Consider the following 24,531-nt stretch of genomic DNA (forward strand, 5'->3'; position numbering starts at 1 on the left):
TGTTTAACTCTGCATTTTATAGGCAGGTGTGGTTTTATCACAAAATGCCAACCTGGGTGTGTCAGTTTTAACAAGGTTAACACCTCCAATACAGCATAATTATTATGATAGAACTTGCAGTACCCTTCTCCTTTATCTTCAATTGTTTGCATTGGGGCCATTGTACAGTGGGTCCGAAATGATTGACACCCTTGATAAAGATGAGCAAACATTACTTTATGAACTATATTGTATGCAACAACAAACAATATATAATATTATTTTATACTAATACAGTTACTCAGGGAAAGAGATTTTGTTTAACAAGTAAAATGTTATATATTTTATTTGGAACCATGCTATGTATGTCAACTAACTGATTAACTTTTATTGTAAAATGCTGAAACACCTCAACTTGCTTTTATGATGCTAGGTACGAAAGCCTGTACACAACTGCAGTCATGCAGTAAGCCAAGAGATGTCAGCTAGTTTCATCACTCCAAGTCATGTCACGTTCACTTATTCCAGCACCAGAGGATCCAAGGGTTAGAGTTCAGGGGCCAAAGTTACACACTAAAGCCAATAGCAGTTGCACACTCCCTCTCATGGACTTAACGATGGTGTACCTTCATCCGATGCTTACACCAATTCAATGCTTTTAAATCCATAATGTGTGGAGAATCATGACATAGCCAAAGATAGTCTAAGATTTCCTCCAGAGAGAGAACAGGGGAAGAGGACAGAATGTTTGGGCCATCCTGGTTAAAGCAATGCATCCTACTATACTGCACACCAATTCCACACACTCAATACCACACCTTCACACAGCAAGACAAGAGGAAGAGAATAAAAACACAGATATTGGGCAAAAGCCTAAACCGCCATGCTCTATGGTTAAATATGTGTGTGTGAGCTTTAACATACGTTTTAATTTGATAAAATATAAATAATTAATACATAGTATATACAGTACCAGTCAAAAGCATGGACACACCTACTCATTCCAGGGTTTTTCTTTATTTTTTTACTATTTTCTACATTGTAGAATAATAGTGAAGACATCAAAACTATGAAATAACACATATGGAATCATCTATTAACAAAAAAAGTGTAATTAAAAAAAAATAATAATATTTGAGATTCTTCAAAGTAGCCACCCTTTGCCTTGATGACACCTTTGTACACTCTTGGCATTCTCTCAACCAGCTTCATGAGGTAGTCACCTGGAATGCATTTCAAATAACAGGTGTGCCTTGTTAAAAGTTAATTTGTGGAATTTCTTTCCTTCTATTGCGTTTGAGCCAATCTCTTGTGTTGTGACAAGGTAGGAGTGGTATACAAAAGATAGCCCTATTTGGTAAAAGATCAAGTCCATATTATGGCAAGAACAGCTCAAATAAGCAAAGAGAATTGACAGTCCATCATTACTTTAAGATATTAAGGTCCATCAATCTGCAAAATGTCAAGAACTTTGAAAGTTTCTTCAAGTGCAGTCGCAAAAATCATCAAGCGCTATGATGAAACTGGCTCTCATGAGGGCCGCCACAGGAAAGTAAGACCCACAGTTACCTCTGCTGCAGAGGATAAGTTCATTAGAGTTACCAGCCTCAGAAATTATAGGCCAAATAAATACTTCACAGAGTTCAAGTAACAGACACATCTCAACATCAACTGTTCAGAGGAGACTGCTTGAATAAGGCCTTCATGGTCGAATTGCTGCAAAATAAAAACACTACTAAAGGACATCAATAAGAAGAAGAGACATGCTTGGACCAAGAAACATGAGCAATGGACATTAGAAATCTGTGGTCTGATGAGTCCAAACTTGAGATTTTTGGTTCCAACCGCCATGTCTTTGTGAGACGCAGAGTAGGTGAATGGATGATCTCCGCATGTGTGGTTCCCACCGTGAAGCATGGAGGAGGAGGTGTAATGGTGTGGAGGGGCTTTGCTGGTGACGATGTCTGTGATTTATTTAGAATTCAAGGCACACTTAACCAGCATGGCTACCACAGCATTCTGCAGCGATACGCCATCCCATCTGGTTTGTGCTTTGGGGGACTATCATTTGTTTTTCAAAAGGACAATGATCCGAAACTCACCTCCGCGCTGTGTAAGGGCTATTTCACCAAGAAGGAGAGTGATGGAGTACTGCATCAGATTGCCTGGCCTCCACAATCACCTGACCTCAACCCAATTGAGATGGTTTGAGATGAGTTGGACCGCAGAGTGAAGGAAAAGCAGCCAACAAGTGCTCAGGATATGTGGGAACTCCTTCAAGACTGTTGGAAAAGCATTCCAGGTGAAGCTGGCTGAGAGAATGCCAGCTGTGTGCAAATCTGTCATCAAGGCAAAGGGTGTCTACTTTGAAGAATCTCAAATATAAAATATATTTTCATTTGTTTCAAACTTTTTTGGTTACTACATGATTCCATATGTGTTATTTCATAGTTTTGATGTCTTCACTATTATTCTACAATGTAGAAAATAGTAAAAAATAAAGAAAAACCCTTGAATGAGTAGGTGTGTCCGAACTTTTGATTGATACTGTATATTCCAATATCCATTTATTGGTGTGTGTGTGTGTGTGTGTGTATGCGTGCGTGCGTGTGTGTGCGTGTTGCTTGGTTATGTGTGTTGAGCATGTGTGTGTGCACAAGACTCATTAGTCCAATCCTCCGAAGTGCCTGTACGGTCCTCACCCTGCCTACAGCGCTAAGGGGGTTATGGGAACTTTTAAATGAGGGATGATAACACCATGACTTCCTTTAACCTCTACAGCTCTCCCATAGGAGCACATGTTACTGTAATCAACTATGATTCTATTCATCAGAACTAAATACAGATGCTGCTGACCTATGACCTTCTTTGAGCTTTCACTAGAGGAAGATCAAGAGCGTAATGGGTCATCATCTCAAGTTAAGGAAGAACATTTTTGTACAATTGTTTTGTTACATGGTACTGTAGTTCTGTCATAGAATTATCTAAAGGATTTTGGGTAACATTGTCATAATTTGTATGACATAAAATGTATAAAATGTTTATAAACTATTAATAGCAGTCCACTATTTGTAAACATTATACACATTTATATGCATTTATAAGCCATTAGTATTATTAGCCTTACAAATCATAAACATGTATAACCTTTATAACGCAAGCAATTACAAGCATAAAGGCTTGTTCATGAAAGTTATTGTAAAATATTAGTGGCTTTTGTATATTATAGAATAGAATGAGGTATCAGTATTTGAGGGCTAAGGCACAAGCAAGACAGACACAGGCAGAGAGTAGTAGAAAAAGTCATGTCTCATATACAGTCAACAGTCTAATCTCAGACTGACTCTCCATAATGAATGGCATGTTGTACACACTCACTCCTCAACGAGACACCCAATTTGGTGTCAATTGCAGAGAGATAGCAATACATAACGGTAGCATATTTTAAATAATTGTGTCAAGGCTAAGTGAACTGTGACAGCTACAATTGGAAGTAGTCTGAAATACTGTGGACATTTGCTTTCAGGAGTGCTTTTCCCCTGGTTTAATGTCAGAGATGCAAGACTACTATACGTTTGAACAATGCATGGTTAGTGTGCATGTGGATACATAATACACATTGGACCCAAATGGAGTAATACTGGATTGGATTTGTATGGGAGTGAGTGTGTACAGAGCAAAAGAAAGAGCGATGGAGGGGTAGAGACCAGTGAAGGCTGGTGGGAGGAGCTAAAGGAGGACAGGCATTGTAATGGCTGGAATGGTCATAAATGGAACGTTATCAAACACACCAAACATCTGAAAACCACATTTGACTCCATTACATTAATTCCATTCCAGACATTACAATGAGCCAGTCCATCTATAGCTCCTCCCACCAGCCTCCACTGGTAGAGACAGACACAATACAGAGACAGCTAAACGCAGCCACTGCTGTAACCCCAGCTGAAAAGGAGAAAAGCCGTCTCCTAGATGCGCCGTTAGCAACAATAGCGATCTACAGAGCTACACACACTCTGCAAACAAAAGCAAGACAAGTCTAGACAAATAAGACATTTGCTGGACTTGCATTCACACACAAGCAAACATTCCCACAAACGCCTACGCAGTCACACACACTTACTGTACACGATAAGCGTACCTTTTTGACGTCTCTGACCAGGTGGTATAGAGTGTTGGATGGTCCATGCCTCTGACAAAGCAAACAGAAGCAGAGTTTAGTCCACAGCCACGGCCTCCAGCACGTTGTAGAGCTATGACAGATGGCTCACTTGAATAAAGTACCACACTGTAGGTATAGTGTTATGTCATTGTTGATAATAACTGCCTACGACAGATGCTACATTGTCTTATGTAGCTGTTATAAAGGCTTTAGGAATGAATACATAGGAGGGATACAGTGCAGAGTTACCATTTCATTATTCTAACAGACTCACCAGGAGAGAGTATAAAAGTAATAGTGATATACAACTTGTGTTCTACATACACCAGGGGTTGGAGCAGTTACAAAAACACTGGATTGAAATACAGAAAGTTCAGCGCTGTCCGCCGTGCAGTGTAGTACCGTGTTGTAGAGCTCCTCCAGTCTGGAGAGGGTGAGGAAGCGATGCATGCTCACTCCGTTCTCGATCAGCAGCTTGACGAAGTCCACTCTGTCCAGCACCAGGGCATCCAGCATGGACTGCTCCAGAGAACCCACCTACCGTACACACAGGGAAGGCACAGTCAGTAAGTCAACTCAGGGTTAACCATCGAGAAATGCAACCTAAATCCTGATGGATAGAGGATACTTCACATTTTCACTTGGAGAGTGCTGTCTGTAGTCTATATTGTAAACAAGGAAGTAATAAGTTATAGGCTGGATCTTTCAGGCCACTGCTGTGGGTAATATAGAACTAAACACTCCCTATACTCTAAGTACAATAACTTCATGATCCATTGCACAGTGCTGTAGTCTATACTGTAAAGCAGGAAGTGAGGCTGAGTCTTACAGGCCACTGTTGTCCGTAGATGAAGATCTGACTGCGGGCGATGTCCACTCGGTTCCAGGCCAGGGCCAGACTGAGCTGGTCAGGAGCCGATGCGTTGGCTCCTAGGGGGAAGAACAGAGGGCATCACTTGTTTTCACTTGATCTACATATTGTTGTTTTTTAGGATGCAAGGTGATTTTTAGATTAGTCAGTCTGAAGTCGCTGACTACAATCTCAAACTCATAGATTTACTTCTCTTGCTGTAGGTGGATGGTGGTATTCACTTATTTTTTATTGGAAGGGCAGAACATCATTGTTTAGCAAGCAAAAAGCAGATTGCTGTATTTGTGCGGTTGTTCTTAAAGTACAGCTGAATGTAGTTGTTCTTGTCCTCCGACACCTACCACTTACTTTCTTTTTGAGAAAGGATATTTGTCAAGTGGACTGTGGCGTGATAAATTGTTTTGCAAAAAGCACTTTAACCAGTAGTTTGAAAACTCAAACGCTGACGGGAGGAAAGGTTGAGTCTGCACACCTTTTATGATGACTGACAGTTCTACTCGGCAGACTCACAGACTCAGTTGGCCAGCTGAGATATTGCGCAGGCTTAAGAATGGGAGCTTTAACAGAGCTTGGAAATGAGATGCTTTAACAGAGCTTGGTAATTTTACCTTTATTTAACTAGGCAAGTCAGTTAAGAAGAAATTCTTATTTTCAATGACGATCTAGGAACAGTGGGTTAACTGCCTTGTTCAGGGGCAGAACAACAGATTTTCACCTTGTCAGCTCGGGGATTTAATCTTGCAACGTTTCAGTTACTAGTCCAACACTCTAACCACTAGGCTACCTGCCGCCCCTAGTGGTTGAGATGCTTAACAGAGCTTGATAATGAGATGCTTTAAAAGAGCTTGGTAATGAGATGCTTTAACAGAGCTTGGTAATGAGATGCTTTAACAGAGCTTGGAAATGAGATGCTTTAACAGAGCTTGATAATGAGATGCTTTAAAAGAGCTTGGTAATGAGATGCTTTAACAGAGCTTGGTAATGAGATGCTTTAACAGAGCTTGGTAATGAGATGCTTTAAAAGAGCTTGGTAATGAGATTCTTTAACAGAGCTTGGAAATGAGATGCTTTAACAGAGCTTGGAAATGAGATGCTTTAACAGAGCTTGGAAATGAGATGCTTTAACAGAGCTTGGTAATGAGATGCTTTAACAGAGCTTGGTAATGAGATGCTTTAACAGAGCTTGGTAATGAGATGCTTTAACAGCTTGGTAATGAGATGCTTTAACAGAGCTTGGTAATGAGATGCTTTAACAGAGCTTGGTAATGAGATGCTTTAACAGAGCTTGGTAATGAGATGCTTTAACAGAGCTTGGTAATGAGATGCTTTAACAGCTTGGTAATGAGATGCTTTAAAAGAGCTTGGTAATGAGATGCTTTAACAGAGCTTGGTAATGAGATGCTTTAACAGAGCTTGGTAATGAGATGCTTTAAAAGAGCTTGGTAATGAGATGCTTTAACAGAGCTTGGTAATGAGATCCTTTAACAGAGCTTGGCAATGAGATGCAGAGTAGTGTAATCAGAGTTGAATAAATACGTCTTTTTAAAAGGGACTGCTCGCGTTTATCACTTAAATAACCCTTAGCTCTCCACAGTTCTGTAGTCGCTGGAGTTTATGGACTCCTTCCAATATAGTTCATCAGTTACTCTCTCTCTTTCCCTCTCTCTCCCTCTCTGTTCCCCTGTGTCACTATCTCTCACACAATCTTTCTTTCACTCTCGTTCTAAAAAGACACAATATGCATAATGAAGTCTGTACTCTACTGGTCATGCTTGTGACAGTCCATGTCAGATAGAGAGATCACTCACAGAGAGGGAGATGGACAGAGAGATATGAACAGAAGATGCAAAAAAAGAATGAGTGTGAGTGAGATAGATGCATAGAGTAAATCATATCTCTTACAGGCTGCCAAAAATGCAATATTTCTTGGCAGCGTGTAGGAGACATGAGGCTTTTGTTTCATTACCTTCTAAAGCCAACTGTCTGACTTAAGGGGCCTCTGTTTATACAGTGTGCATGTATGGAAAATCACTGTAAAAAACTATTTCCTAAAATTGCTGTATTGTTGAAATGGTTCTAGTTGGAGTGTTTTCAAACTGGATTTGGGCAACGGCAAAAGTTTAAAGATGGCAAAATGTAGATATAACGTCATTGTTTTAGCACTATCCCCTGAGTTTTTAAACTACGGCGTGTCATATGTTTCAATGTGCCAAAAAATCTGCACAATCTACCTCTTCGGTTGAATTAAAACATAGTAACGGAGAGCAATGTACAATATGGTGAAGAAAACAAGGAATTTGTGGTAAGTGCATAGGGGCCACCATTTTTATGCACCTCCACTATTGAAAGATAGTCCTGAGCTAAGAACAAGAAACTGTGTTTGTGTATCCTAAACTCTTAGAAAAAAAGGTGCTATCTAGAACCTAAAAGGGTTCTTTGGCTGTCCCCATAGTTGAACCCTTTAAAGAATCATTTTTGGTTCCAGGTAGAACCCTTTCGGTTCCAGGTAGAACCCTTTTGGGTTCAATGTCGAACAATTTCCACAGAAGGTTCTACGTGGAACCCAAAAGAGTTCTACATGGAACCAAAAAGGGTTCTCCTATGGGGACAGCTGAAAAAACCCTTTGGAACCCATTTTTCTTAGATTGTAGTGTGTTTTCTGTGTGGTGTTTGTGTATCATAGTGTGTGTTACCTGTGTTTGTGTTCGTGTATTCTAGTGTGGGTTATCTCCTCCTTGTGCCTTGCAAAGGACCTTGTAAAGGACCATGGAGATATGCTTTGGTAGATTAAACTGTAACTGGGGCTTCAGCAGGAGGAAAGCTTTCTGAAATTATATCCTATCCTCCTTTTAACATCCCAGGATACACAGATAAACAGAGAGAATTCCCTAAGGGTACCACTGAAGGGAACTCATGGAATACGAACACATTCACATGCACACGCATTCACATGCACACGCACGCAGACAATTACCTTTAAGCAGAGCAGTGAGAATGGCCAAGTCAATGTCCTGGTGTCCCTCAGACCCCATCCGAAAAACTGTTATCTGAGACATACAGAGAGAGAAAAGAAAGAAAGAAAGTGGAAGAGAGAGAGAGAGAGAGAGAGGGAGATATGAATATAATATGTATGTAACCTGTACATCTTTATTCATCAGGAGTCTATTTCTTTCTTGCTTGCTGAATGAATAAATGAATGAAGTGTTTTTACCCATAGAGATAATTAGCGCTGTGAGTAAACCAGTCACGTCATAGCGCAGTGATTTTGATACATGGGATTAGAAAACATCTGTAAATGACTAAGATGTTCCATGAAGTTCTGAACAGAAGACTGTGCAATATGCTCCCTAGCTGACTCACTTGTGGAACGGAAACAAACACTGTAATGTAGCTTGTATGCAGTGTGGTTCCAGTAGAAAAGAAGGGGAGAGATAAAATGGAATGGATAGAGAGAGAGAGAGAGAGAGCTCTATAGTGACCCTTTTGTGGAGTACAGTATAGTACAGTATAGTATAGTACAGTACAGTATAGTACACTACAGTACAGTATGGTACAGTATAGTACAGTACACTAGGCAATAGAAAAAAGAAGGGCACAAAGCAAGACAGTGGGAGAGAGGGAGTAGGAGACCGGGAAGGAGGGAGGGAAAGCAGAGGGAGGGTAAAAGAGAGAGGGAATGCGGCAGTTCCTCCAGATTTTGTCGCATGATGACATGTGTGTGAAGGGCACCTTGCAGCTCCATGTATGAGCTGCGTGTTCCCAATGCCAGAGCGCACTATGAACCCCAGACACATGGTCATAAATCTATTCCTCTAATCCCTCCATCCTTCTCCCTTCCCCCTCCATCACATCGCCAAACCCATCTCCCACTATAAATGGCTTCATTTGGTGGAGCACCAGGATTTCAGCTGGCTTTCACTCTCGCCTCCCCTCAGGCTATGATGCAATATAGTATCTCTCTCTCTCTCTCTCCCCTTCTCTCCCTCTCTTTCTCTCTATTTTTCTACAAGCCCTTCAGACACCAAAGATGCGAGAGAAATGGCAAATAATTAAACTCAAACATTATTATTTATTTAGACGCTAGCTCGTTCATTATTTGTCCGCTACTGAGATGACACACATTGTCCCCTTGGAATGGGCTGTGTGATCTCCTGGAGCGAAAGAAATGGGCATACTGTATGTGTTAGGGTTATCTCTTGTCCTGTGTAGCTCTACCATAAACTTTGTTAGATCACACATCTTTGTATCTGTCCCATCATGGTGTGTGTGAGCAGCGCCATTGAGGCCATCTCCATTTTTAAGTAGTGAATGTTCTTCTTCTACTAAGTTTATGAGTTGATAAACAATCTGAAAGGGTGCATACTGCTACCTGGAGTGTGTTGTTTGAACAGGAATAAAGGTTGGTGGTTTACTACCACCTGCAGTTATGGAATGTTTTCTCACAAGTATAATTCATTGGTTGATCCCTCCTGATGACCTGGATATAACCCATTGGAAGTCCTCAATGGCAATGTCCATGCAAAAACAGGTTATTTTCCAAACAGTAATCTCTATCTATCTCTATGGTCTCTACATGAGTCTGTGTATGAATATTCATTATTGTGTTTAATGTGTGAATAATGTAAGTATCTGCATACTATATCATCTGCATGATATAAACCCAGCAAAAAAAGACACCTCTCACTGTCAACTGCATTTATTTTCAGCAAACTTATTTGTATGAACATAACAAGATTCAACAACTGGGACATAAACTGAACAAGTTCCACAGACATTTGACTAACCGAAATGGACTAATGTGTCCCTGAACAAAAAGGGGGGGGGTCAAAATCAAAAGTAACAGTCAGTATCTGGTGTGGCCACCAGCTGCATTAAGTATTGCAGTGCATCTCCTCCTCGTGGACTGCACCAGATTTTCCAGATTTGCTGTGAGATGTTACCCCACTCTTCCACCAAGGCACCTGCAAGTTCCTGGACATTTCTGGGGGGAATGGCCCTAGCCCTCACCCTCCGATCCAACAGGTCCCAGAGGTGCTCAATGGGATTGAGATCCGGGCTCTTCGCTGGCCATGGCAAAACACTGACATTCCTGTCTTGCAGGAAATCACGCACAGAACGAGCAGTATGGCTGGTGGCATTGTCATGCTGGAGGGTCATGTCAGGATGAGCCTGCAGGAAGGGTACCACATGAGGGAGGAGGAGGTCTTCCCTGTAACGCACAGCGTTGAGATTACCTGCAATGATAACAAGCTCAGTCCGATGATTCTGTGACACACCGTCCTAGACCATGACGGACCCTCCACCTCCAAATCCCGCTCCAGAGTACAGTCCTCGGTGTAACACTCATTCCTTCGATGATAAACGCGAATCCGACCATCACCCCTGGTGAGACAAAACCACGACTCGTCAGTGAAGAGCACTTTTTGCCAGTCCTGTCTGGTCCAGCGACGGTGGGTTTGTACCCATAGGTGACGTTGTTGCCGGTGATGTCTGGTGAGGACCTGCCTTACAACAGGCCTACAAGCCCTCAGTCCAGCCTCTCTCAGCCTATTGCGGACAGTCTGAGCACTGATGGAGGGATTGTGCGTTCCTGGTGTAACTCGGGCAGTTCCTGTTGCCATCCTGTACCTGTCCCGCAGGTGTGATGTTCGGATGTACCGATCCTGTGCAGGTGTTGTTACACGTGGTCTGTCCGTCCTGTCTCCCTGTAGCGCTGTCTTAGGCGTCTCACAGTACGGACATTGCAATTTATTGCCCTGGCCACATCTGCAGTCCTCATGCCTCCTTGCAGCATGCCTAAATTACGTTCACGCAGATGAGCAGGGACCCTGGGAATCTTTCTTTTGGTGTTTGTCAGAGTCAGTTTAAAGGCCTCTTTAGTGTCCTAAGTTTTCATAACTGTGACCTGAATTGCCTACCATCTGTAAGCTGTTACTGTCTTAACGACCGTTCCACAGGTGCATGTTCATTAATTGTTTATGGTTCATTGAACAAACATGGGAAATAGTGTTTAAACCCTTTACAATGAAGATCTGTGATGTTATTTTGATTTTTACGAATTATCTTTGAAAGACAGGGTCCTGAAAAAGGGACGTTTCTTTTTCTGCTGAGATTACATGGATTAATCTGTCAATCTGTGAGAGAGTGCATGGTGTGTAATTGAAAGGCCTTTCTCCAGGTGAAATTGGAGAGTAAATTAGATGTGATGGTATCGATCCAAGTCTTCATTGCCTGTATAAGAACAGACTATTGCAATGTGTGTGTTAATGTTGTGTGTATGTTGTCTTTGTGTGTGTGTGTGTGTGTGTGTGTGTGTGTGTGTGTGTGTGTGTGTGTGTGTGTGTGTGTGTGTGTGTGTGTGTGTGTGTGTGTGTGTGTGTGTGTGTGTGTGTGTGTGTGTGCGGGGGGGAGTAAGGGAGTAAGGGAGTGAGGGAATGAGGGAATGAGTGAAGGCCAGTGTGTGGTCAGTGAAGGTTATTGATGACCTGTGGAGTCAGGACTGGACTGGACCATCTATGTATTGTGTGAAGGGAGGGAGAGAGTGACTATGGTAATTTCACTATGGGAGACACTAACAAGCAACCCTGCATGCCATCTGCTCAACCAAAACATTATAATCAAGGATGTGTGTGTGTGCCAGGCGTGCACTGTATCACTGAATGTCTGTGTTTGTGACCATAATGCCACACAATCAGTGTCCATCACTAGGGGCTTAGGTTTTCCCTCTAATGCAGGGGTAAGAAACACACCCCTCCCCTTCTCCATTTGTATCCTACAGGGAAATGTTTGCTTGAGTGCTCACTATTAGTATTACATGTACAGTTGAAGTCGGAAGTTTACATAGACCTTAGCCAAATACATTTAAACTCAGTTTTTCACAATTCCTGACATTTAGTCCTAGTAAAACGTCCCTGTTTTAGGTCAGTTAGGAACACCACTTTATTTTAAGAAGGGGAAATGCCAGAATAATAGTAGAGAGAAGGATTTATTTCAGCTTTTATTTCATTCATCACATCCCCAGTGGGTCAGAAGTTTACATACACACAATTAGTATTTGGTAGCATTGCCTTTAAATTGTTTAACTTGGGTCAAACGTTTTGGGTAGCCTTCCACAAGCTTCCCACAATAAGTTGGGTGAATTTTGGCTCATTCCTCCTGACAGAGCTGGTATAACTAAGTCAGGTTTGTAGGCCTCCTTGCTCGCACATGCTTTTTCAGTTCTGCCCCAATACCTTGACTTTGTTGTCCTTTAGCCATTTTGCCACAACTTTGGAAGTATGCTTGTGGTCATTATCCATTTGGAAGACCCATTTTCGACCAAGCTTTACCTTCCTGACTGATGTCTTGAGATATTGCTTCAATATATCCACATCATTTTCCTCCCTCATGATGCCATTTATTTTGTGAAGTGCACCAGTCCCTCCTGCAGCAAAGCACCCCCACAACATGAGGCTGCCACCCCCGTGCTTCACGGTTGGGATGGTGTTCTTTGGCTTGCAAGCCTCCCCCTTTTTCCTCCAAACATAATGATGGTCATTATGGCCAAACAGTTCTATTTTTGTTTCATCAGACCAGACCAGAGGATATTTCTCCAAAAAGTACGATCTTTGTCCCCATGTGCAGTTGCAAACCGTAGTCTTGCTTTTTTATGGCGGTTTTGGGGCAGTGGCTTCTTCCTTGCTGAGCGGCCTTTCAGGTTATGTCGATATAGGACTCGTTTTATTGTGGATATAGATACTTTTGTAACTGTTTCCTCCAGCATCATCACAAGGTCCTTTTCTGTTGTTCTGGGATTGATTTGCACTTTTCGCACCAAAGTACGTTCATCTCTAGGAGACACAGAACGCGTCTCCTTCCTGAGCGGTATGACAGCTGCGTGGTGCCATGGTGTTTATACTTGCGTACTATTGTTTGTACAGATAAACGTGGTACCTTCAGGCATTTGGAAATTGCTCCTGAAGGATGAACCAGACTTGTGGAGGTCTACAATTTTTATTCTGAGGTCTTAGCTGATTTCTTTTGATTTTCCCATGATGTCAAGGAAAGAGGCACTGAGTTTGAAGGTAGGCCTTGAAATACATCCTCAGATATACCTCCAATTGACTCAAATTATGTCAATTAGTCTATCAGAAGCTTCTAAAGCCATGACATCATTTTCTGGAATTTTCTAAGCTGTTTAAAGGCACAGTCAATTTAGTGTATGTAAACTTCTGACCCACTGGAATTGTAATTCAGTGAATTATAAGTGAAATAATCTGTCTGTAAACAATTGTTGGAAAAATGACTTGTGTCATGCACAAAGTAGATGTCCTATCCGACTTCTCAAAACTATAGTTTGTTAACAAGAAATCTGTGGAGTGGTTGAAAATGAGTTTTAATGACTCCAACCTAAGTGTATGTTAACTTCCGACTTCAACTGTATATATTTAGCGGTGATGTGTGCGTGCATTGGTTTCGCACAGGCCACCATACATGTTTTTCAGAAATGCTATAACCTCATGCTGATTGGTCAACAGTCTTTGTGAAGCAAGTATTTATATCTCATTCAATAGAGGATTGGCATTTTTTGACTCTTTAAGAGCTTGCTAAGGTTATTTCTGCAAAAAGAGGATTCTGAGATGTGTCTTTAATGTTCTAAACACTCATTTGTTTGAATGGTGTAAGCAATTTCTATCTTGTATTCTTTTGAGCTTAAGAACATGAATTGGAGTATTTAGAGTACTGTATAGGTAGACAACAAGGCTATGTCAATAACTACATGAATTGGAGTATTTAGAGTACTGTATAGGTAGAGAACAAGGCTATGTCAATAACTACATGAATTGGAGTATTTAGAGTACTGTATAGGTAGAGAACAAGGATATGTCAATAACTATTTGGACAAAAATGCCGATAGAACTTTCATGCCTATTGATTGACGTGTGTCGCTCGACTAGGACTGACGAAGAAGACAGGCCATTGACAACCGTCCATCACACTAAAGCAGAGGAAGAAGAGATAAACTAGTAAAAAGCACCCCTTTTAAGTGAGAATGGATGCTTTTTGATCATGGTGCTAGTGCATATTTAAACACTCAACATGATTAGGAATCAAGAGAATGCTCTTCACGGCCAAATGGTTCAGGCTGATAGGAAGACATTCCTCTTAATTTAGCAGGGAAATATCTCCCCTCACACCAGCCCACTGCCAACTCTCCCCTCACACCAGCCCCCCGCCAACCCTCGCCTCACACCAGGCCCCTGCCGACCCTGCCTGTAGGTGGCCTACTCTCCCCTCACACCAGCCCACCGCCAACCCTCGCCTCATACCAGGCCCCTGCCGACCCTGCCTGTAGGTGGCTTCCTCTTCTCTCCCCTCCACCAGTCTCAACACAAGCCCTGTGACCCACTTCACTGCTCCTACTGCTTAACCTAGTTAAATTGCCTCTCTAACTCTCTTTCTATTAGGGCTGGGAATTGCCAGGGACCTCAAGATACGATATTATCATGAAACTTAGGCGGGAATATGATATGTATTATGATTCTCAAGATTCTATATGTATTAATATTCGATACTGCAATTTTATTGCGATTCCATGTTACAAACGTATTGTTTAATCCCAGCTAACCAAAATTGTTTCTGTGAAAGTTCTCAGAACACTTGTTAGGTGGCGGCAAATGTTCTCACAACACAAAAGTTGTCCAGTTATGCTGATGATTATAGAGGGTTAACGATCTGGTTGCAGATCCAAAGAGTGCAGGTTCAATCCCACATATTCTTTAACCGTGTTTCTTTAAAAAAAAAAATGAACAGTGAAATTGAGGCTCAAATACATTCTTCTAAAAGAGAGGATTTCTTTATTTTGTCCAGATTTGTAAATCCAGTGTCACGATCGTGTGGAGAGACGGACCAAGGCGCAGCGTGATTGAAGTTCCACATCTTTATTTTAGTGAAACTTAAAATAAACCAAGAGACAAACAACGACCGTGCAGTACTGAAGTGCACATGCACTCTCTCAAAAAACAATATCCCACAAAGCAGGTGAGAACAGGGAACCCTTAAGTATGATCCCCAATTAGAGACAACAATAATCAGCTGCCTCTAATTGGGAATCATACTCAATCCCAAAACATAGAAAAAAATGACTAGAACACCCCCCTAGTCACGCTCTGACCTAAACATCATGGAGAACCAAAGGCTCTAGTGTCGGTGTCGGTGACTAGTGTTGGTGGCGGCTCCGGTGCGGGTCGTAGCCCCCGCCCAGACCCCAGATCCGGCCATCGCGCCGGGCTGAATGCCGTGCCTGGACTGGGCATCGGCGCAAAGGAGGGCTCCGGCAATGGAGCTGGGTTGGACGCCGTGCCTGGACTGGGCACCGGCGCAGCGGAAGGCTCCGGCCTTGGAGCGGGACTGGACGGCGTACCTGGACTCTCCGGACTGTGGACCATCGTTGGAGGTTCTGGACTGTGGACCGTCGCAGGAGGTTCCGGACTGGGAACCGTCGCAGGAGGTTCCAGACTGAGAACCATCACAGGAGGTTCCGGACTGGGAACCATCGCCGGAAGCTCTGGACTAGGAACCGTCGCCGGAAGCTCTGGACTGGGAAACGTCGCTGGAAGCTCTGGACTGGGAAACGTCGCCGGAAGCTCTGGACAGTGAATGCGCACTGGAGGCCTAGTGCGTGGAGCCGGTACAGGTGGCACCGGACTGGTGACACGCACTTCAGGGCGAGTGCGGGGAGCAGGCACAGGACGTACCGGACTGGGCAGGCGCACTGGAGGCCTGATGCGTGGGGCTAGCTCAGGTTGCACCGGACTGGTGACACGCTCTTCAGGGCGAGTGCAGGGAGCAGGCACAGGACTACCAGACTGGGGAGGCGCACTGGAGGCCAGAAGCGTGGAGCCGGCCCAGGTTGCACCAGACTGCTAACCGGATCCTCTGGTCGGAGGTTGAGCAGAACACAACATCTCTCTCTCTCCCAACTTCCCCATTGCCTCCCTGACGGTCTCTGGCTCTTCAGGGCGAGTGCAGGGAGCAGGCACAGGACGTACCGGGCTGGGGAGGCGCACTGGTGGCCTGGTGCGTGGAGCCGGCACAGATGGCACCGGGCTGAGAAGGTGCTCTTCAGCGCGCCTGCGCTGCAGCATACTCCTCACCGCAGCATACTCCCCGCCAAAACCTCTCTCCGGTATCCCTCGTTGAACTCCAGAGTTTAGCATTCGGGCTCTGGCACTCCCTGCTGCTCCGCTGACCGCTCCATGTGCCTCCCCCAAAATAAATCTTGGGGTTTCTGTGGCCGAGGTCCCCGGCGTCGTCGCTGTCCCCCTATGCTCCTTGGCGACTCCCGCCAAGGAAGGGTCTCGTGTCCTCTCATGTCCTCCCAAGTCCAAAACTTCCTTACCTCATTTTCACGCTGCTTGGTCCTTTGTTGGTGGGATATTCTGTCACGATCGTGTGGAAAGATGGACCAAGGCGCAGCGTGATTGAAGTTCCACATCTTTATTTTAGTGAAACTTAAATCAAACCAAGAGACAAACAACGACCGTGCAGTACTGAGGTGCACATGCACTCTCTCAAAAAACAATATCCCACAAAGCAGGTGAGAACAGGGAACCCTTAAGTATGATCCCCAATTAGAGACAACGATAATCAGCTGCCTCTAATTGGGAATCATACTCAATCCCAAAACATAGGAAAAAAAATGACTAGAACACCCCCCTAGTCACACTCTGACCTAAACATCATGGAGAACCAAAGTCTCTCCATGGTCAGGGCGTGACATCCAGTCAGAAATTCAGAATTAAGACTAACTGTAAAAAATAAAACATTGTGTAATTTTTTTGTTGCCTTTTTAAAAAACGCACCCAATATAATTCCTACTTTGAGACACTTGACAACGTCCCCCCATTTTATTTTTCGTGATCTGAAAAGCAAAAGTGGTCCTAGATCAGCACAGTCTTGGATACCTTGTAAATATGTGCAGCATATAAAGAGGATGGGTGAAGTGATCAGAATTTCCCTGGGTTAATTATGTCTAAGAAGGCTAAAAAGGTAGCATGGAATTCCTGATTGACCATACAGCCATGTGCTATATACTGAAAAAATAAGATATTTGTGTGATTCCCTGGTGGCGAAAAGGATAAAAGACCTAGCTTAGGAACCAACCATTTCAGGTTCAAACCCCGTATGTGCATATTGTCAACATAGAAATTGTAAGAAGTATGTTTGAATGCTGTTCAAAAGTCTTATAAATGAAAGTGCTGTGTGTCTATATGCAAATTGCATTCAATATGTTGAGAAACATGATGGGGATGTATTCCAATCTGCTTTAAGTAAATACAAATTTGCATGCTGAGAACGTTGTGGTAATATTAAGTCAAACTTAAATATATAATTTTCTAAATGTTCTTGAAATCTTCTGAGGACCTCCAAAACAAGGTAGACATGTGTATTGCATGAAAATCAATGGAATATTATGTTAAACCTAAAACAAATATGCTATGACTGTCATAAAAAAATATTTATTTGGAAATTGTGGAACATCATGCAACATTTTGGGAATTTTCTGTGCAACCTTCATGAATATTACAAGAATATTGTTTATGCAACATTGTGGGAATATTCTGTGCAACCTTCGTGAATATCACAAGAATAGTCTTGCAACATTAAGGGAATTTCCTGTGCAACCTAACTTAAACATTGTATGACTGTCATCACAACTGAGCATATTTTATGTTTTGGAAACCTCTTGTAATGTATCCACACTGTTCCCATAATGTAATTAAATGTTCTGGGAACCTTTAAAGAACTCAGAAAGGCGGTTCTGTCAACATTCTTGCAACATCAAAGGAATGTTTTTTGCACCCTGATACAAACATTATCTGAACTGGACAGTTTTAGTGTTTTGGGAAAGTATCGCTTGTCATATCCCCATAATGTTTCCACAACCTAAAGAAATTCTGGGAACCATTAAAGAACAGATGATATGTGTTCAGGTGAATGTTTTTTTACACCCTAAAAGAAACATTGTAGAATCATTCGCACAACTGGACAGTTTTTGTGTTTTGGGAACATGTCTTTTGTGATGTCCCCACAATGTTCTCACCAGACTGTTCCCACAACCTAATGAAACATTCTAGGAACCTTTAAAGAACAGACAAAATGTGTTCTGGGAATGTTCTTGCAACATCAGGTGACTGTTTTATAATCATCAGCACAACTGGACAGTTTTTGTGTTATTTGAACATTTGCCAGTACCTAACGAATGTTCTGGGAACTTTTACAGAACCAATTTTGGTTTGCTGGGAAAACATTACTGGTACATTGAGTTATTACATTACGTGGAAACTTAATGAGAACTTTTGAGGAATGTTCTATGGTGGTTGTTACAGATGTTGTGGACAACATTATAGTGAATGTTAGAACAATCCAAGAATAAAAATGTATTTTGTTATCAAAAACATTCTTTGAATGTTTTTGGGATGTTATCATCCTAATGTTAGATAAAACCCTAACTAGAACTTAATGGGAATCTTAGCTAATGTTCTGGGAATGTTCCTGGTTTGCTGGACTATGTCCGCTGCAGAGGGTCAAGAGAGGGCCATGAGAAAATGAACTGTCTCACTATTTAATAGAAGATGGAGAAAAAGCTATGATGGAAAATATTGTTGTTTTGGTGTAGGTACAGCTGACTAGCGCAACATGTTGTTTTGGTGTAGGTACAGCTGACTAGCGCAACATGTTGTTTTGGTGTAGGTACAGCTGACTAGCGCAACATGTTGTTTTGGTGTAGGTACAGCTGACTAGCGCAACATGTTGTTTTGGTGTAGGTACAGCTGACTAGCGCAACATGTTGTTTTGGTGTAGGTACAGCTGACTAGCGCAACATGTTGTTTTGGTGTAGGTACAGCTGACTAGCGCAACATGTTGTTTTGGTGTAGGTACAGCAGACTAGCACAACATGTTGTTTTGGTGTAGGTACAGCTGACTAGCGCAACATGTTGTTTTGGTGTAGGTACAGCTGACTAGCGCAACATGTTGTTTTGGTGTAGGTACAGCTGACTAGCACAACATGTTGTTTTGGTGTAGGTACAGCTGACTAGCGCAACATGTTGTTTTGGTGTAGGTACAGCTGACTAGCGCAACATGTTGTTTTGGTGTAGGTACAGCTGACTAGCGCAACATGTTGTTTTGGTGTAGGTACAGCTGACTAGCGCAACATGTTGTTTTGGTGTAGGTACAGCTGACTAGCACAACATGTTGTTTTGGTGTAGGTACAGCTGACTAGCGCAACATGTTGTTTTGGTGTAGGTACAGCTGACTAGCGCAACATGTTGTTTTGGTGTAGGTACAGCTGACTAGCGCAACATGTTGTTTTGGTGTAGGTACAGCTGACTAGCACAACATGTTGTTTTGGTGTAGGTACAGCTGACTAGCGCAACATGTTGTTTTGGTGTAGGTACAGCTGACTAGCGAAACATGTTGTTTTGATATTGTAAACAATTATATCCTGATATTTAACTGTATCCATTTTTCCCCTGATCACGTCCGTCAGTCAGTCAGTCAGTCAGTCAGTCAGTCAGTCAGTCAGTCAGTCAGTCAGTCAGTCAGTCAGTCAGTCAGTCAGTCAGTCAGTCAGTCAGTCAGTCAGTCAGTCAGTCAGTCTGTCTGTCTGTCTGTCTGTCTGTCTGTCTGTCTGTCTGTCTGTCTGTCTGTCTGTCTGTCTGTCTGTCTGTCTGTCTGTCTGTCTGTCTGTGTTTGGTTTAAAACACACACCCCTCGCTCAATATGACACACAAAGCAACAGAGAGACGGAAACAACTGACTTGGGGCTGAAACTGTCTTCATGAAATCTTAATGTGATAAACCAGCCTCAACATAATCAAGTAAAAGCCGGATGAATCCTCTCATTGCCAGAGAGGCGAAGGAACATTGAGGGCTGGTGGTTCATACTCAGTCATTAATGGGAATTAAACATATAAGGCCTATCCTGCATTTAATTATTCATCTCAGAGAGATGCCAGTGACACAGAAAAGAGGAAAAAGATCTTAGAAAAGGATTCTGCCGTAGTCAAGCACATAATGAAGACCGTATTGTGGGGGTATGACCTATAATAAACCCTTTGAGACTTACGTAGAAGAGAGGTGTAATCTATAGAGATATAAAGGACATGCCATTCTTACAAAGGCATCATAGTGGTGTTATCATCATAGAGACTTATTTTCACGAACAAAGACTCTTTCTTACGCACTGTGGATGACTTGAATTGAAATCGTTTTCCAACAGTGGTTCTTCAGCAGTGTCACTGTGGTGGATTTACCATCACAGACATGAATACGAAAGAGACGGCTGCTAAATGAAGATATGGGAGCGGTGTAGAGCCTGTGAGGGCATTAGCATGTGCAACAGGGGAGGAAGACTGTCAAGCAGAGAGCCAGAGACCTGACGCAGATCAGGTCTGACACCTCCAGCCGAGAGAGATAGTCGGGTGATTTCCCTACTGCACGGGGAACAGCAAAAGGTTGCCGGGATTCAATGCACAGCGGAAGCCCACTGCTCAGCTCGCTGATGACTACATGCATTTTGGAAGACACCCTCACCACCATGAGTCTTTATAAGGAAAAGGAACGAGGTATTCCTGGTAGGAACCATGCGTTTACAAACGGGATTCGGGAAGGAACACTCCGAGTCAGTTTGATTAATAGGAATGGCGTCGCTCATGCTGGAAAACATGGAGAGAGAGATTGAAACCTCTCGGCTTGCCAGAAGAATAATTCAGGGATAGCACTATAGGGCAGTGCTGGCAGTGGGCCAGCAAGCAGTAATTACCCTGTTCTCAACATGACCCGCTATGGATGTCTACATGGTAGAAGGCTACTAATATGTATCTTAATCGAAACACTGACTAAACGAAAGAGCACCGAACCTGCTGTGTGAAACAGCGTAGATTAGAACGTCATGATGACACGGTAGGCTACAAATCCAAGGGATTCCCAATTATATTCCTTCATTCAAACTCGTTAGTCCCACGTCATCAGAAACCTTACAGGATTATACAGCCAACACCACACTACTGTGCTTGGCATTACCCTGCATCAGCCTAAGCCAAGCAAGACCAAGGTGGCAGCACATACAAACCAATTCTCCTCAGTATGATCCATTTCATAGAGAACGTACTATAGTAAAGTAGTAGTAGCGTAGGTAGTGGTGCCAGTAGCTAAGGAAGAGGTTGACTCTTTTGTCTATCAGATTTTCTTGGCTCTAAGTTCTCCAGCGACTCCATTCAACTGGGTGTTCTGGAGATGCATCTGAGTGAGCATCAATCACACGGTAAACCCCACAGAGCTCAAATCAATCCACTTACACACCCACATCCGTGACCAGCATCTCTCTTCCTCCCTCCCCCCCTCCCTCTGTGTGGGAATATGCAGTTCCCTATCTGTGTGTGTGTTTGTCTGTATGGTAGGAAGAAACATGGGATGCACAGTGAAAAGGAGAAACACCAACACAAACACAAAAAGGTTCCTAATCATCACATACAAATTTGAATATTTTATGGCAAAGGAACAAAGGAGAGACAAAAGAACACACAACAAAATGACACAAAACATTCCAAAATATATATATCGTTTAATTTAAAGAGATTTACAATTACAAAAAAGTAGGACAACAACACATGCAACGATGAATTCAATCTCAATGTTTGCTTGCAAAGTGTGGTGCAGTAGCAACTGCAAAGAAGTAAATTGTTATGCCCCACAGTTTTCAAAGTTAGCTAGCTGACAATTCTATTTTTTGCAGTTAGTAAAAAAAAATGTTTTAGTAATTTAGCAGACACTTATCAAGAGTGACTTACAGGAGCAACTAGGGTTAAGTGCCTTGCACATCAACAGATTTTTCACCAAGTCAGCTCGGGAATTCAAACCAGTGACTTTTCAGATATTGGCCCCACGCTCATAACCGCTAGGCTACCTTCCTTTTACATAACATGTGCTCCTATACTGTTTTGCTAGCTACCGTAATGCTGTTTTGTAAAATACAAGTCCTCAATTTGACGAGGTGTCTCCAGTTGTGGTTATGATTCAGCGATTGTGATGTAATCGACTTTCCAAGCATATTGTGCAACTGAGCTATGAATGTGTTTTATAAACTAAGTATGTATTTAAAAACCTACATGTACCAGAGTGCGTATTTGCGTACTGTGGCCGACATTCCATGCACATGACATTATACTTGTGCTTGTGCACTGAACTGGTAAATCAGCTATTGCAAAGCAAAGATGTGCTTGTTCAGTGCATGTGGGATAATCGAGGCTGAAGTTTATATTCAGTAGAGACCCAGTGACTGTTATTTCATCTCACTATATATGAGGACAATATGATGTGATTACCATCATCATCCACTTACCATAGAGCGTGTGGCATGCCCTGTGAAATGTCACTCTGTGCCAGGGAAAGTGTTGTGATAATATGTATTGTTGTGTGTGTAGTTGGACTGTCTACTAAACATTGAGGATGAGCTCTAAAATAAATATAATAAACGTGCAGTTTCTCTCCACAAGAGACCCTGATCTGAAGAGACCCTGATCTGAAGAGACCCTGACCTGAAGAGACCCTGATCTGAAGAGACCCTGATCTGAAGAGACCCTGATCTGAAAATACCCTGATCTGAAGAGACCCTGACCTGAAGAGACCCTGACCTGAAGAGACCCTGATCTGAAAAGACCCTGATCTGAAGAGACCCTGATCTGAAAAGACCCTGATCTGAAAAGACCCTGATCTGAAGAGACCCTGATCTGAAGAGACCCTGATCTGAAGAGACCATGTTCTGAAAAGACCCTGATCTGAAAAGACCCTGATCTGAAGAGACCCTGACCTGAAGACCTTGTCACCACCTGAGGGGAGGTTCATTCATGTGACTGACAGCCACTGCTGTGTCTTGCACTAAACACAGCTAGTGGGGTATGTTTTGAGTGGATTTTGAATGGTTTTGAATAGATGTGACACTTGCAGAGGGAAAAAATTAAAATGAAAAAAGAGGAAACAACCTAAAGCCAAACCAGTTGGTCCTGGACTATGTCAGAGTGCCTTTAAATTCACAGCCCCATCACAGCGCTGATCACCTAGATACTTGTTGAGATCTGAAAGGATTGGACAGGTGTGACAAAAATATGACAAAAAAAATCCACTAGCCTATTAGAGGGCAGGGTGGAGCTATTACCGTGTCTCATCCTCTCAGATCTCCACAAGTGTCAAGGGGGTAGGAGGTAGGGGGTAGGGGGTAGGGGCTAAAGGGGTTGTTTCTGGACAGTGTAGGGGGTAGGGGCTAAAGGGGTTGTTTCTGGACAGTGTAGGGGGAAGGGGGTAGGGGGTAGGGGCTAAAGGGGTTGTTTCTGGACAGTGTAGGGGGTAGGGGGTAGGGGGTAGGGGCTAATGGGGTTGTTTCTGGACAGTGTAGGGGGTAGGGGGAAGGGGGTAGGGGCTAATGGGGTTGTTTCTGGACAGTGTAGGGGGTAGGGTGTAGGGGCTAAAGGGGTTGTTTCTGGACAGTGTAGGGGGTAGGGGGTAGGGGATAGGGGCTAAAGGGGTTGTTTCTGGACAGTGTAGGGGGTAGGGGGTAGGGGATAGGGGTTAAAGGGGTTGTTTCTGGACAGTGTAGGGGGTAGGGGGTAGGGGCTAAAGGGGTTGTTTCTGGACAGTGTAGGGGGTAGGGGGTAGGGGCTAAAGGGGTTGTTTCTGGACAGTGTAGGGGGTAGGGGGTAGGGGGTAGGGGCTAATGGGGTTGTTTCTGGACAGTGTAGGGGGTAGGGTGTAGGGGCTAAAGGGGTTGTTTCTGGACAGTGTAGGGTGTAGGAGGTAGGGGCTAAAGGGGTTGTTTCTGGACAGTGTAGGGGGTAGGGTGTAGGGGCTAAAAGGGTTGTTTCTGGACAGTGTAGGGGGAAGGGGGGTTGTTTCTGGACAGTGTAGGGGGAAGGGGGGTTGTTTCTGGACAGTGTAGGGGGAAGGGGGTTGTTTCTGGACAGTGTAGGGGATAGGGGGTTGTTTATGGACAGTGTAGGGGGAAGGGGGTTGTTTCTGGACAGTGTAGGGGATAAGGGGTTGTTTATGGACAGTGTAGGGGGAAGGGGGTTGTTTCTGGACAGTGTAGGGGGAAGGGGGGGGTGTTTCTGGACAGTGTAGGGGGAAGGGGGTTGTTTCTGGACAGTGTAGGGGTAGGGGGTTGTTTCTGGACAGTGTAGGGGGAAGGGGGTTGTTTCTGGACAGTGTAGGGGGTAGGGGGTTGTTTCTGGACAGTGTAGGGGGAAGGGGGTTGTTTCTGGACAGTGTAGGGGATAGGGGGTTGTTTATGGACAGTGTAGGGGGAAGGGGGTTGTTTCTGGACAGTGTAGGGGTAGGGGGGTTGTTTCTGGACAGTGTAGGGGGAAGGGGGTTGTTTCTGGACAGTGTAGGGGATAGGGGGTTGTTTCTGGACAGTGTAGGGGATAGGGGGTTGTTTATGGACAGTGTAGGGGGAAGGGGGTTGTTTATGGACAGTGTAGGG

General features: G+C 43.4%; 1 protein-coding gene across 13 annotated transcripts in view; it reads right to left on the reverse strand.

Annotated features, from left to right (window-relative positions):
- Positions 1 to 24,531, reverse strand: part of LOC115164787 (transient receptor potential cation channel subfamily M member 3) — a 157,886-nt gene that overhangs the window by 29,607 nt on the left and 103,748 nt on the right. For all 13 annotated transcript variants that reach the window (XM_029717591.1, XM_029717589.1, XM_029717590.1 and 10 more), the window contains exons 9-12: positions 7,987 to 8,059; positions 4,971 to 5,071; positions 4,544 to 4,678; positions 4,121 to 4,171 (exon numbers count right to left, since the gene is read on the reverse strand). In XM_029717591.1, coding sequence (XP_029573451.1) covers positions 4,121 to 4,171; positions 4,544 to 4,678; positions 4,971 to 5,071; positions 7,987 to 8,059 — 360 coding nt within the window. The remainder of the gene's footprint in view (positions 1 to 4,120; positions 4,172 to 4,543; positions 4,679 to 4,970; positions 5,072 to 7,986; positions 8,060 to 24,531) is intronic.

Source organism: Salmo trutta, chromosome 27, assembly GCF_901001165.1.
Source record: "Salmo trutta chromosome 27, fSalTru1.1, whole genome shotgun sequence".
Lineage (NCBI taxonomy): Eukaryota > Metazoa > Chordata > Actinopteri > Salmoniformes > Salmonidae > Salmo > Salmo trutta.